This window comes from Gekko japonicus, unplaced genomic scaffold, assembly GCF_001447785.1.
Source record: "Gekko japonicus isolate JY-2015 unplaced genomic scaffold, Gekko_japonicus_V1.1 scaffold50, whole genome shotgun sequence".
In the NCBI taxonomy this organism is placed as follows: domain Eukaryota; kingdom Metazoa; phylum Chordata; class Lepidosauria; order Squamata; family Gekkonidae; genus Gekko; species Gekko japonicus.
In genome coordinates this window covers 75,353-88,905 of record NW_015164666.1, presented here as the reverse complement: position 1 = coordinate 88,905, position 13,553 = coordinate 75,353, and the positions used below count along the sequence as shown (strand labels likewise).

Here is a 13,553-nt window from a genome sequence, read left to right as displayed (position 1 = left end):
AGACAAGCAATTCTCTTTCTTTCAAGACATCTGTGTAATACTTTTCCCCTCTCATACACAGAAATGTAAAACTGTTTGCACATTAAAAACTGGGATCAAAGCCACGAAGGAATCTGCTGATCAATGTTTTACATGAGGAAAGAAATGGAGCACTTTTTAAAAACTGAAGCATGGTAGCAAAACATATACTTGCAATAGTTGTAAGCCCCAAATAGGAATAAACACTCTAATTTCACTGGAAAATGCAACTACCTTATTGAATGATGTATGAGGACCATCTGTTCTCTTTATCTAGTGCAACAGTGAAAGGATTTTCTGGTGAAGGGAATACATAACAGAAACAGAGTTCTATGGAACAAATGAGAAAAATGTTTATTAACACAATCTGACAAAAAATCCAGACTCAAAGCCACTTTTTGCAATGTAACCATACCTGCGACATATGATTTGAGGATGGCATTTAAGAAATATGGAAAACCTCCCATAATAATTTTTTTACAAAGTATGATTTTGTTTAATTTATTTGACAGATGGACTTGAGCGTACCTGTTGAAATCATGTATTTGTTTAAACTGATAGAAGTACAAAAATAGAAAAGTTCTGTTGCATAATCAGAAGTTATTCTTCAAATGACAGCTCAGGAGATCTTCTGGAATTAGATCTAAACAGTACTTTTTACACAGTACAGATAGTTATCCTCAACTAGAATAAAATTACTAAAGTTGAGTGGGGATTATCATGGAGGCTAAAACTGTGGAGTGCAGTTTTCTGTAAATCAAATGCTGTTGTACTGGACTCAAGTACTCAATTTTTAGGTCAGCTAGATTTAGAAATATACTTCTTTAACTCAAGCAGAAGTGGAAGATATTTGTATAGAGTCCATTCATTATCCTATAGTTTTATGCAAGCTTAGATTTTACTTCATTTATGGCCTTCTGCCAAACACAAAAAATAAATCTTAAATAGTTCTTAAAATGAGGAGGCTGCAGAAGTTTTTAAAGTTTGGTTTTTTTCTTAATCTCTTCCTCCCAATCAACGTCTAGAGCTGCATCATCAAAATCCGCTAGTGAGAACAAAGATTTCCCTGTAACTTTGCTGACTTCTGTCAGCTCAAAGCACTTTCTCGTGTGGCCTGCACTTTCAGTATGGTTCTTCAGTGGCAGCCTCTGCCTTTCCTTGTCATAGCTGGCAACAGTTAAGGGAGATGGAGTCTCTGGTTTGGATTCAGCAGCTGGTATGAAGGAAAACCTGGATAATTTTTCCAATGTACTAGAGCACACTTTCTTTGTATTGAGTCCTTCCACTCTTTCTTCTCTCGTTCCTTTTGTTTTTGTAGAAGGTGGGGACAATGCTTTCCTTTGCTGCTGCTCCTCTCTGTTGCTATTACAGGGTCTTTCCTCCATACTATTATTGCTGTTGTTAATATCGTGTTCTTCCTGGTGCATCTCAGAGCCTTTTCCCCTGGTCCTGTTAATATAGTGCTCTTTCTGGTATGCCTCAGAACTTTTTTCCCTGGTCCTTTCTCTCTTTGATACTTTCCTGGTAATACTTTGAGGGCTACAAACTGTCTCCAGCGATCTGGCAGGATTCTCATTTTCAGAAGAGTTAGCAAGCTTTGGCTTCTGCCTAAATACAAACTTGGCTAGTTTAGCAATTTTTTCTCCAGATTTCTCTAGGATCTCAGGCTCATCAAAAGTTCCTGTCACACCTCCTTCCTTTAGTTGATCTCTGCTTCGCTTCCTGATTGAAGTCACCAACTTCTGATTCATTGACAAATTGTGAGATGGGAGAACGTTTGAATCCTTTCTAGGAAACTGCGGAGAAACTGTTGGATGGGTAGAAAACGGAGCAAGTCCACTTCCATCCTTAGGCTTTGGTGTACTTGCACAAAATCCTTGAGACCTTTCAACGTTCAGACCCTGCCATTTCTTAGAGGCTCTTTGGGTAATCACCAGACCAGGTAGTGTAGGAAATGCTGCACCTGGGCCTTCGTGGCTTGCTCCTGAAGGAAAGCTTGGAGGCTTTTCTTTCTTTTCCCCATCAAGGTCAGAAACAATTGCCTGTCTGCATGTATCCCCTGGAGCTGTTCTTGTTGGTGAATTTTCCAACTCAGCATGATTGGTTTCTATTAAATCATCCTTATCTTTAGAATAAGGTTTGTTGTTTGGTGCTTTCAAAGTCAAACTATCTTGAGAGGTTCTGGCACATGGAGGCTCACAAATGCCCTTCTCAGTTTCAGCACAGTTACCCTCTATATTGTCAAACCAGTGTAAGCTAACATCGCTGGTATTCTTGCTATGTTTGCTCTGTGGTGGTGGTAGATCAGATGTCTGGCCACTTAAGAATCCTCCTGGGTACCCATCACCTTCAGGGTGTCTTTTGGCTGAATGAGGCTGGAACTGAGTATGGTCCACCTCATCAGAATATTGCTGATGAGATGTTTCTTCTCGTTTCTCAAGTGTGTTATTGCTAAAAGATGCCTCAGTACCATTTTTCTTGGCCTCCTGAGACAGCTGAAAATGGCATGAATTTTCACATTGTAATCTACAAAATAAAAACACAGAAAAATATAGATATAATTTTATAAAAGTAAGAGTTTTTAATTTTGATTTTGTTTCATGAGCTCAAGCTTATTTTTTTATTTTTATTTATCAAATGAGTTCTAGCCCCAAACTTCTTGCATTCCACAGATACAGAAAATAGCAATTGTACAGCTTCATCCACCTATTAACCCAAATAACATGCCAGGGAACCTCTCACAACCAGTTGACTTGTCTGAACTGTGATTTGTTTTAAATGTTTATTATTGTGTTTTAAATTTTTAACTTTATTTATTGTATTATTACATGATGTTACCTGCCCTGAGCCCACTAGTGGGATGGGCAGGCTATAAATATAAATAAATAAATAAATGAACAAACGATAATTTTTCTGTAACTGTAAATGAACAAAATATCACATGGACAAATAAAAAAACACTCCATGCAAACAAAGTTTTAGTTAGATTAAATGCAGGTGTTGATTGTGGTGGATATCTTTCATTTTTAAATAGTAATTTCAATATTATGGACAAACATTTTTTAAATTGTGTTATATTCAGATAGTTAAAAGCCAATCTGATACAAGTCTAATGCAGTCTAAGTAGTAAGTTTTTTTAAAATGTAAAGTAAATACATACCATACATCCACTAACAGCTCAACAGTAAATCAGTTACTCCTAAAGGGTTTTGCAGCATACCTGCCAGATCATGTTACAAATATTAACTTTTAAAAAATCCATTTTGATGGTAGAGCTGTCCAGGTTATTTCTTTGAGTTGTTTATTTTAAGTGTCAAGATATTTATCCAGCTTTAACACATTTGCCTTTAATGATACAGAATCAGTAGCACACATGTGGAATGGGTTAGTCAGTTGGGTCCTCTTGCTAACAAATAACCAGCTAGAAATCTGTAGTCATTGTGTGTGCCATTCATCACTTTTAAAGCATCTTTCATTCTATGGGATATGCAGGGTGATAAGAGATGTGAAGCCTGAATGAGAGAGCTGAATACTGTCAGATGTCATTTTCAATCCAAAGACAATGTGTGTATGCATGCAGGTTGTGCAAGAATGCATGCAAGCATTATTCTAGCTTGGTGTCGTACCAGAGTAATAAAAGTCCTTTGGGTGGTGTCAGGCTTCCCAGTCAAGACACTCAACAACGTTCCTTCAGAAGTTTCAGTTTACTGAGGACTAGTACTTAGGACACCATGAATTCTTGTGTCAGGAATGGTGGGCAAATGAATTGAAACTACAGCTATACCCCCCTTCATACATGACCCCCTGATACAATAAAGCCAATAGGCAAGCACCTGAGAATGCGGGCAAAAAGCAATGGTTATGTTCCCAGCGGGAAAGCAGGGAGCTAGCCGAGTAAAGCCTTCAAGGAAACCAGACAGATAACAGTGTGCAGGAGAAAAGAAAGGGGGATGGGAGGAGGGAGACATAGAGAGCAACCCACACATTCCACACCATGGCAGCACTAGCTGACAGGTGGATTCAGATGCTGCTGCTTCTAAGTTCTGTATGTGAAACCTACCTCTTCTTTGGAAAGCTGGTAATTTGCAGTGACTGGGCATATAATGAAGCTAACTCTAATATTCCCTTGTTACACCCACATTTCTGCACAGTATTAGGGATACAGCTTCATTATGCAGTCAGATAGTTCTTAAAATTGCCTGGCCGTGTGGCTATAGCCAGTGCATAGTAAGATTATGGTCATCACATGATACTGCATTGCCTGTAGTTTAAACATTTCTCTCTTTCTCCCTCTTTCTCTCCCAGGTGAATGATTCTTACCTGTCAAGTCTTTGGAGTTCATCACACAGAATGTCCTGTAGCTCCAGCTTCTCCAAGATCAGTTCACACTGCATTCGATATTGTTCCCTTGGGTTTTCAGGAAATGAAGTGTGCAGTGCATTGACACCTCCAAGTAATGAACCCCCCTACAGAGGGAAAAAAACTTTAATTGGGTGCATGTGTTTGAATTCCATTAATTAATTTTAAACAGTCGCATAACTTGCTATTTTTTAAGCGAGAAATAAAATTATTCACCCACATAACCCTTTGAGAGATCACATCCTTAGTTACTGAAAAGTAGCATTAACAGAGAAAGGTCTGTTAAGGCCCTAAAGAAATTGTAGCTTCTTTATGAATACATTTAATAAAGATAAACAGCCTGAAAGAAAGCCTGGCTTATAGTAAAAGCACAGGATGTGAAGGAAGGAAGTATATTTAGGTTCTATGCCACTTTCTGTCAATTGCTGTGATTCTACTCTTCTGTCACTAATTCTCTGTAAAACTGAGATAACAACGTCTGCTTGGTTCTTAAGAGATTAATTAACTTTTGACATCATGGTAATTGAAAATGGGGGTCATCCTGCTAACCACAAGGAGCTGCATATGAATATATAGCATTTTCCTTACTTCCCATATAATGATGATATATTTTATAATACTGCTTGGATAGCTGTTGTACATTCCAAATGAATCTGTCAAAAGTGAATTACTCTCTTAACAGCCAGTCAGATGTTGTTATCCCAGTTCTATAAACATCGAAAAATAATATGAAAACACTCAATTCTGTAGGGGTCTTATTAAGTAACCATTTTATTATTATTATTATTATTATTATTATTATTACCATTTTATTATTATTATTATTATTATTATTATTATTATTATTATTATTATTATTATTATTATTAGCTTTTAGTCTGCCTTCCCCTGTATACACGAGACTCAGGGTGGTGAAGAGCAGCCATGCCATTTTTACAAATAGTTCCTGTATCCCAGACAATTTCATCCTTAGAACATAGACAGGACACCCCAATTCCAGTGACCTACTAGAAGTGAGATAACAGGAGAACCATGTCATCCCAAGTGCTTTGTTTTCCAGTCAGCATCACTTCCTATACTGGAGAAGTAGCTTGGAGGCAGTCAGTGGGAAGGCAGCTGTGGCTGGGGGGAGGTTTGGCACTCCTCACCTACATGGCCCCTCTACTTTTAAAATCTGGCCCACCCTCAGTGATTGACTGTCCTTATTTAAACATACAGAACGGCTACTTTCATGTTTACTAGGATCCATCTTTTGTTTTAAACTAAAACGACTTTCTAAAAACACATTTCACAACAAATCATTTCCAGAATTTTCCTAGCCTTAACTTGCTCTTCCATGATCATCTCTGCTACTTGGCATCAATTCCTGATCTCTGTCTAAATGTCTAGCTCCAATGACCCTACCCAGTGCTTACTGTATAACCAACCACATTCCAGTATCGATCATGTCATTTCTGTACAGCTCCTAGGACACAGCTAGCATTATATAAATTTTACCTAATAATGACTTACAAAGCCACTTAAGGACAGCAGATAATTGCTATGTATGAAAAAGAGCTTTCCATGAAAGGTCACGAGTATGACCAGAGCAAGATACAGAGGCATCTGATCCATAGGCTCAAATGTACAAGAACTGAGCATGTCACTCATGGAGTTCTCAAAACTGTGGGCATAGCCCCTTTACAGTGTTCCTTCTAGTGATTATGGTCAGTTGCACTACACGGGATTGTTACTTACTTGCATAGAGGACTCCATCACTGAAACCACAGTTACCGCATCTTCCACAGTCACAATATCCCTAAACATCAGTCGGGCATGAGCTGATAAGAGTGTTAAAAAATTAAACAACAAATCAGTAAAACTGTAGAGCAAAACTGAAAAAACTGTATTACCTACTCAGAAAGCTAGAGGTAGCACTACTCTAACAACTGTTTTAAATAGCTTGAAAAAAACAACCCCCCCCCAAATCTTTAACATATTTTGAAATATAAGAATGCAGAAAAATAGAAGGACAGCAGAAAAACAGCAGGGGTGGCAACCGTTGGATACACTGATGATATTTTCTAGTTTTTATGATTGACTTGGAGCACAGTCTTGTTGCTCAGAGCATGGCACAGAATGACTCGTCTGGCATAACATGGCAACTTGAGGCCTTTCACTCATCTTCTTGAAGGATCTTGGTCCTACTTAGAAGCAAAACTAAGTGCTGTGGCTTGGGGTGCGCAGGTGATGGATTTTTACATGATGTACAAACGCACACGCTCTAACAACTTCCTTGCTTCCCCCTCCTGCTTTAGCACAAATTGTCCCTCAAATGCTGCTTCTGGGGATAAGCCTCCTGCAGAACAGAATTTTGACAGACATTTTGAACTGAAGTGAGAGATGGGAGGTGAGGAAGCTGCATATTCCACTGGTATTAATCCTTGTCAGCTGAAACACCACCCAAGCTGTGGTAGGGCCTGGAACGCTCTATGATGGTGTCTAGAATGCCTCACTTCGGAGTGTGATTCATTTCCATAGGAAAGTTCTTGCCCAAGTTCATGTTTCACGAGGAAGGCATTAAAAGTACATATGCAAGTCAATGTGGTCATTGCCTTGAATGTACAGCAATGCTGGCACAGACGTAGTGCACAAATACACATCAAGGACATTCTCTAGATGTTATACCTAGCATATGGGGTGTCATCACACACAAGCGGTTTTTTCTGTCACCTCCATACAATATTCAAAATGGGTTTCAGTTGTATCAAAATTGTATTTAAGAGCCAGTCTAAAAAGCTGCATGACCTGTTAATTCCACCTCTTCCATAAATCTTTAATAATATATTTTGCACAATATAACCATTGGAAAAGGAAGGGGAAAAAATGACCAAGGTCTCACCTTCAGCTAACCGTATTAAACTCTCCAATAGGCGGATGGTAGTTCGGGCAGCATTTCTGCTATCGCTTTGCCGCTGCATCTGGTAATAGCGGACAAGAATTAGGTTGCTTTTGTCAGTCAACACTGGCTGTAGGCTCTTTATAAGACAGAAGTAGGTCTTCATTTTTTCCATTGTCCACAACTTTTCTGACACACTTGGACAGCCTGTATAAACATTAAAAAAAAAAAAAACTACATGAGGAAACACATACTTTGTACTAAAATGCAAGAGAAAATAAAAATATATTTGTCACTGGCTCAGTCCAAACTTCATACAAAACTGCAGTTTAACTAAAATAACTGTCCAAATGCAGGCCACTCCACTAATTATGTTTAGTTGGGGTACCCCAAACCAGGATGTGAAATCAAGATCACCATGGAACAAACCAAGATTAAGTGAGTATGTCCGCATTATTACCCCATGAAAAGTTACAGTTAAGGCTAACCGTGGTTAATAAACCATTTAGTTTTAACTATAACTTTGCATGATGTACAAATACAGACATCTTGACTTAACCCTGGCTTGTTCCCCACTAAACATTTGTTGAGGCAAACCAGGATTCAAGTGACCATCTGTGAAACGAATCCTGGTTTTACAAACTAACCATAGTTAAAATAGAACCTGGTTTCATGTGATGTAATAAGAACATAAGAAGAGCCCTGCTGGATCAGACCAGTGGTTCACGTAGTCCAGCATCCTGTCTCACACAGTGGCCAACCAGTTCCTCTGGAGGGCCAACAACTAGGGATGGGCACGAACCAGCTCATGAACCTTTGTTCATGATTAATTTTGACCGGTTTGTGGTTCGTCAACTGCAGCCCAGCCACAAACCTCCACAGACTTTTAAGGCAGTTTGTGGAGGTATGTGGGGAGCAAAAAGCAGGGCTTTAAACCCCTGCTTTCTCCTCCCCGTAAAAGCTGCCAAAACAGCTGAGTGCCGGGAGCAGGCTGCTCCTGGGCAGTCAGCTGTTTAGACTGGAAAGGAGCCAAGGGCTCACTGCCCAAGAAGCCTCTTTAAACAGCTGAGCCATGTGGAGCAAACTGCTCAGCTGCTTAAATGGGCTTTCTTGGGTTCAACGCCAAGCCATTTAAACCCATGCTTCCTGTTCTCTGCGGCTTTCCACAGGGAGCAGAAAGCAGTGGTTTAAATGGCTCAGAGCTATTTAAATCCTTGCTTGCCCCTCCCCGTGAAAAGCAGTGGGGAGCAGAAAGCAGGGGTCACAAACCCATATGAACTAGTCCAGTTTGTGAACCAATCTTCCAGTTCTTAGATTGTTTTGTTTTTCAGCCATGAACCATGAACTGAACCGCAAAAATGCAGTTTGTGTCCATCCCTACCAACAACAGGGCATAGAAGCCAAGGCCTTCCCCTGGTGTTGCCTCCTGGCATTGGGATTCTGAGGCTGACGGCCTCTGAACATGGAGGTTCCCTTTAGTCACCATGGAACAGCTGAGCCATGTGGAGCAAACTGCTCAGCTGCTTAAATGGGCTTTCTTGGGTTCAACGCCAAGCCATTTAAACCCATGCTTCCTGTTCTCTGCGGCTTTCCACAGGGAGCAGAAAGCAGTGGTTTAAATGGCTCAGAGCTATTTAAATCCTTGCTTGCCCCTCCCCGTGAAAAGCAGTGGGGAGCAGAAAGCAGGGGTCACAAACCCATATGAACTAGTCCAGTTTGTGAACCAATCTTCCAGTTCTTAGATTGTTTTGTTTTTCAGCCATGAACCATGAACTGAACCGCAAAAATGCAGTTTGTGTCCATCCCTACCAACAACAGGGCATAGAAGCCAAGGCCTTCCCCTGGTGTTGCCTCCTGGCATTGGGATTCTGAGGCTGACGGCCTCTGAACATGGAGGTTCCCTTTAGTCACCATGGCTAGTAGCCATTGATAGACCTATCATCTTCCTTTTAAAGTTGCCGATGCCTGTGGCCATCACTACATCCTCTGGCAGCGAATTCCACATTTTAATCACTCTCTGTCAGATCTGAACTTAAAAGTGCAATTCTATGCCACATTAATCCAGTCTAGTGGTTTAAATGACTCAGAGCTATTTAAATCCTTGCTTGCTCCTCCCCGTGAAAAGCAGTGGGGAGCAGAAAGCAGGGGTCACAAACCCATATGAACTAGTCCAGTTTGTGAACCAATCTTCCAGTTCATAGATTGTTTTGTTTTTCAGCCATGAACCATGAACTGAACCGCGAAAATGCAATTTGTGTCCATCCCTGCCAACAACAGGGCATAGAAGCCAAGGCCTTCCCCTGGTGTTGCCTCCTGGCATTGGGATTCTGAGGCTGACAGCCTCTAAACATGGAGGTTCCCTTTAGCCACCATGGCTAGTAGCCATTGATAGACCTATCATCTTCCTTTTAAAGTTGCCGATGCCTGTGGCCATCACTACATCCTCTGGCAGCGAATTCCACATTTTAATCACTCTCTGTCAGATCTGAGCTTAAAAGTGCAATTCCATGCCACATTAATCCAGTCTGAGAGCCAAACTATCTGTTATGTACAGCTCTAAAACTGGGCAAATATCTCCCGTAGGAGCTGCTTCAGCTTGGAAAAATAGTGAGGAGGCGAAGGCAGGAGCCCCTCCTCCCTCCACACTGCAGCACTGAGCCAAATTGGACTCCTGCAGACCTTTAAAATGCTATTCTCTGTAGCTGCTGTGCAATGGTGGAGAAAGTCAGGGGAACACACATATCCACATAACCAATGCTTAAAATGGTCTTAGACTGAGTCCGACTATTTATCTATGCAGGTCAGACCAGCATTTCAACTCAGAAAAATGGCGTATGTGTGTGTGTGAGGCTGGAGCCCCCTCCCCAGGCACCACAGTCCCAATTTGAATCAGGTATGTAAGTTTACCACAGCTGCAAGTCGGGTCAGAGGAACATCGTGATGCAACTCATTAATAGCCATAGGGTATAGTTTGTTCCTTACTGGCATCACCAAATATACAATGCTTTTATATTTCAATAATGACAGGATTTATGAAAGCAAAAGCTTACACAAATATATATTATTTGACTCAATAATTTAATGCACATTCATCTGACACCAGGGGACAGTGGCTAAAACTCAATAAGGAAATATGCAGGGAAAGCAGATCAGGTCAGGGTTCTGGCTCATTAATAAACATATCTTGTAGTATAAGCCTGGCTCCATCTAAAATCACAGTACATTCAATGTAATCTTGTGCATTCCAATTCCAATAAATTTATCTATGCAGGTCAGACCAGCATTTCAGCTCAGGAAAATGGGGTGTGTGTTATAGGCTGGAGCCCCCTCCCCAGGCACCACAGTCCCAATTTGAATCAGGTATGTAAGGTCAGAGGAACATCATGATGCAACTCATTAATAGCCATAGGGTATAGTTTGTTCCTTACTGGCATCACCAAATATACAATGCTTTTATATTTCAATAATGACAGGATTTATGAAAGCAAAAGCTTACACAAATATATATTATTTGACTCAATAATTTAATGCACATTCATCTGACACCAGGGGACAGTGGCTAAAACTCAATAAGGAAATATGCAGGGAAAGCAGATCAGGTCAGGGTTCTGGCTCATTAATAAACATATCTTGTAGTATAAGCCTGGCTCCATCTAAAATCACAGAACATTCAATGTAATCTTGTGCATTCCAATTCCAATAAACATTAAAAAACCCAGGTTGCTTACCTGTAACTGATGATCTTCAAGCAGTCATCTGTGCAGTCACACACTGGGTTTTGTGCTGAAGCCAGATCCTCGCCGGGAAGCTTCAAAAGCTTTTAGATAAACCTCTTGTGGGAGGTATTTGCTCTAGTCTCAGGGTACAGACGTGCACTGAAAATCCCCCCCCCCCCCCAGTTCCTTTCCCATGCCATTAGCAAGAGATTTGAACAATATGAGGTAAACTAATCTGGAGATGCCAACAGTGGGGAAGGTTGGGTGTGTGTGTGTGACTGCACAGATGACCACTCAAAGATCATCAGTTACAGGTAAGCAACTTGTTTATCTTCTTCGTGGTCTCTGTGAGAACCACAACTCAGGCACAGATATTATGTTATAAACAATATACTGGTCCCATGTCTTTCAGCACCAAAAATAGTTTAACTTCTTAAAACAAGAAAGAAATTATTAATTTTTCAAAGTGTCAACGAAATATAGAGTTGAGAACCGCTTGCCCAAACTTAGAGTCCCTTCTAGCTTTCATGTCAAGAGCATAATGTGCAGCAAATGTGGATGGTGAGGACCATGTCTCTGCTGCACATATATCTTCCATGGAAACTCCCTCCATGAATGCTGCTGATATTGTGACCGCTCTTGTTGAGTGAGCCTTCGGTATGCAGGGTAACTTCTTCCCTGCCAGACGATAACACATTTCATTTGCAGAAGAGACCCATTTAGAAAACCGCTGTCTGGAAACTGGTAACCCTCTATTTGGATTTCCATAACATACAATCTGCTATCTTTATGGATGGGTAGTGTCCTTGATAAGTAAAAAGCAAGAGCACGACGAACATCTAGCTTGTGTAACGCTCTTTGTCCCTCATCTGCTGGTGTGGGGAAGAATGAAGGTAGTGTTATTATTTGAGATAATGAAATGGTGACAACATCTTTGGAAGAAATGATGGGTCCGGTCATAGAACCACTTTGTCCCTATGGAACACTGTGTATGGTGGATCTGCTCTTAATGCACATAGTTCACTAGCTCTATCAGCCAATGTGAGGGCTACTAATATTGCTGTTTTCCAAGATACAAGCTGGAGAGGGACTGTAGCCATAGGTTCGAATGGTTTTGTTATTAATTTAGCCAAAACAAGTGATAGGCTCCATGCCGGTACCAATGGCCTGTGGGGTAGACGGATATGTAAAAGTCCCTTGAGAAATCACTTAACAGTAGGATGTGAGAAAATAGTTTTACCGTTTGATGATGCATGTTGTGCTGTTATAGCGGCTAAGTGGACTTTCATGGATGAGAAACTTAGTCCCAGTTTGTGTAGTTTGGTTAAATAGGTGAATATTATTGATAATGAGGCAGTAGTGGGGTCGGTGCCTCCTTGTTTGCTTATGTAGTACATGGTTGCCGTGTTGTCCGTGGCAACCTGGATTGACTTGTTCCTTAATATTGGTAGAAAAGAGTGAAGTGCATTTCTGACTGCTAGTAGTTCTAGGGTGTTGATGTGAGCACGTTTTTGATCTGTTGACAAACGGTCTTGTACAGACAAACCTTCGCAATGGGCTCCCCACCCCCACATGGAGGTGTCTGTATAAACCGTTGTTTCTGGCATCTCTGTGCGAAAAGGTATCCCCCACAAGAGATTGTTCATCTGAGTCCACCAATGAAGGGATTTTGAAACTTTGATCAGTATGTGTATTTTGAGATGAGGGGGCACCGTGACTGGATTGTGGTTCCGAAGAAACCACAGCTGCAGGGTTCTCATTCGTAGTTTCGCCATAGGTACCACTACTGCGGTAGAGGCCATAAGTCCCAGTAAGTGTTGCATTGTTCTTGCTGACTGGATTGGCGAATTGATGCAAGCTTTTGCCGTGGTTTGTAAAGTGACAGCGATGTTGACCGGAAGAAATGCTGTTGTTAGAGTGGAGTCTAGATACCCTCCTATAAATTGTAAGCTTTGGGATGGTGTTAAGGATGACTTTTCTTTCTTTGTTTTTAAACACACGAAGGGGTATTTTTATTGTTTTTCAAAAGACTACAAAACTACAAAGAAAAAAAAGGGAAGGGACTACATCTATGGATAAAGGAAAGATACCCACACTAACTAAAAACCCAAGAGTGAGAGATCATAACCCAGTTAAACTAAATGTTAGTATTACATTTGTTAATAAGGCAATATACTTGTAGAGTTCTTGCTTTGCACTGCTTCTATGTTAGTAAATTAGTTATCTTGAGAAGACTTTCTGAGCATCTTCATTTCTTCAAAGAGCAATTTTCAGAGTCCTTCTGCCCTTACTTTGGCTTTCTGTCTCTAAAATCATACACAGTTTTCGTCGCACCCATAGCTGCTTCAGCCGCAGAGTCCTCGTCCAATCCAGAGGTTGCTGAGTCACTTGACTTGGTTTCTTCCTCCTTAGATTCTTCCCCCGTTCCCAGCTAGCATCTCAAATGGAATCAATCTTCTCTCTTTTATCGTTGATTTTAAAGATGACACCCTCGGGCATCCCCTGTACTGAATTCCGTTGGTTTGAAGAAAAGAAATTAAATCCTTGTAAACTTTCCTTTTTTGACGAATTTCAAATGGAAT

At 40.7% G+C, this 13,553-nt stretch overlaps 1 protein-coding gene across 1 annotated transcript in view; it reads right to left on the bottom strand.

Annotated features, from left to right (window-relative positions):
- Window positions 1-986: 986 nt before the first annotated feature.
- The window catches only part of MCM9 (minichromosome maintenance 9 homologous recombination repair factor), a 62,966-nt gene continuing 50,399 nt past the window's right edge, over window positions 987-13,553 (bottom strand). Inside the window, exons 9-12 of the mRNA XM_015409069.1 lie at window positions 7,259-7,462; window positions 6,115-6,197; window positions 4,339-4,484; window positions 987-2,544 (exon numbers count right to left, since the gene is read on the bottom strand). Coding sequence (XP_015264555.1) covers window positions 996-2,544; window positions 4,339-4,484; window positions 6,115-6,197; window positions 7,259-7,462 — 1,982 coding nt within the window. The 3' untranslated portion in view covers window positions 987-995. The remainder of the gene's footprint in view (window positions 2,545-4,338; window positions 4,485-6,114; window positions 6,198-7,258; window positions 7,463-13,553) is intronic.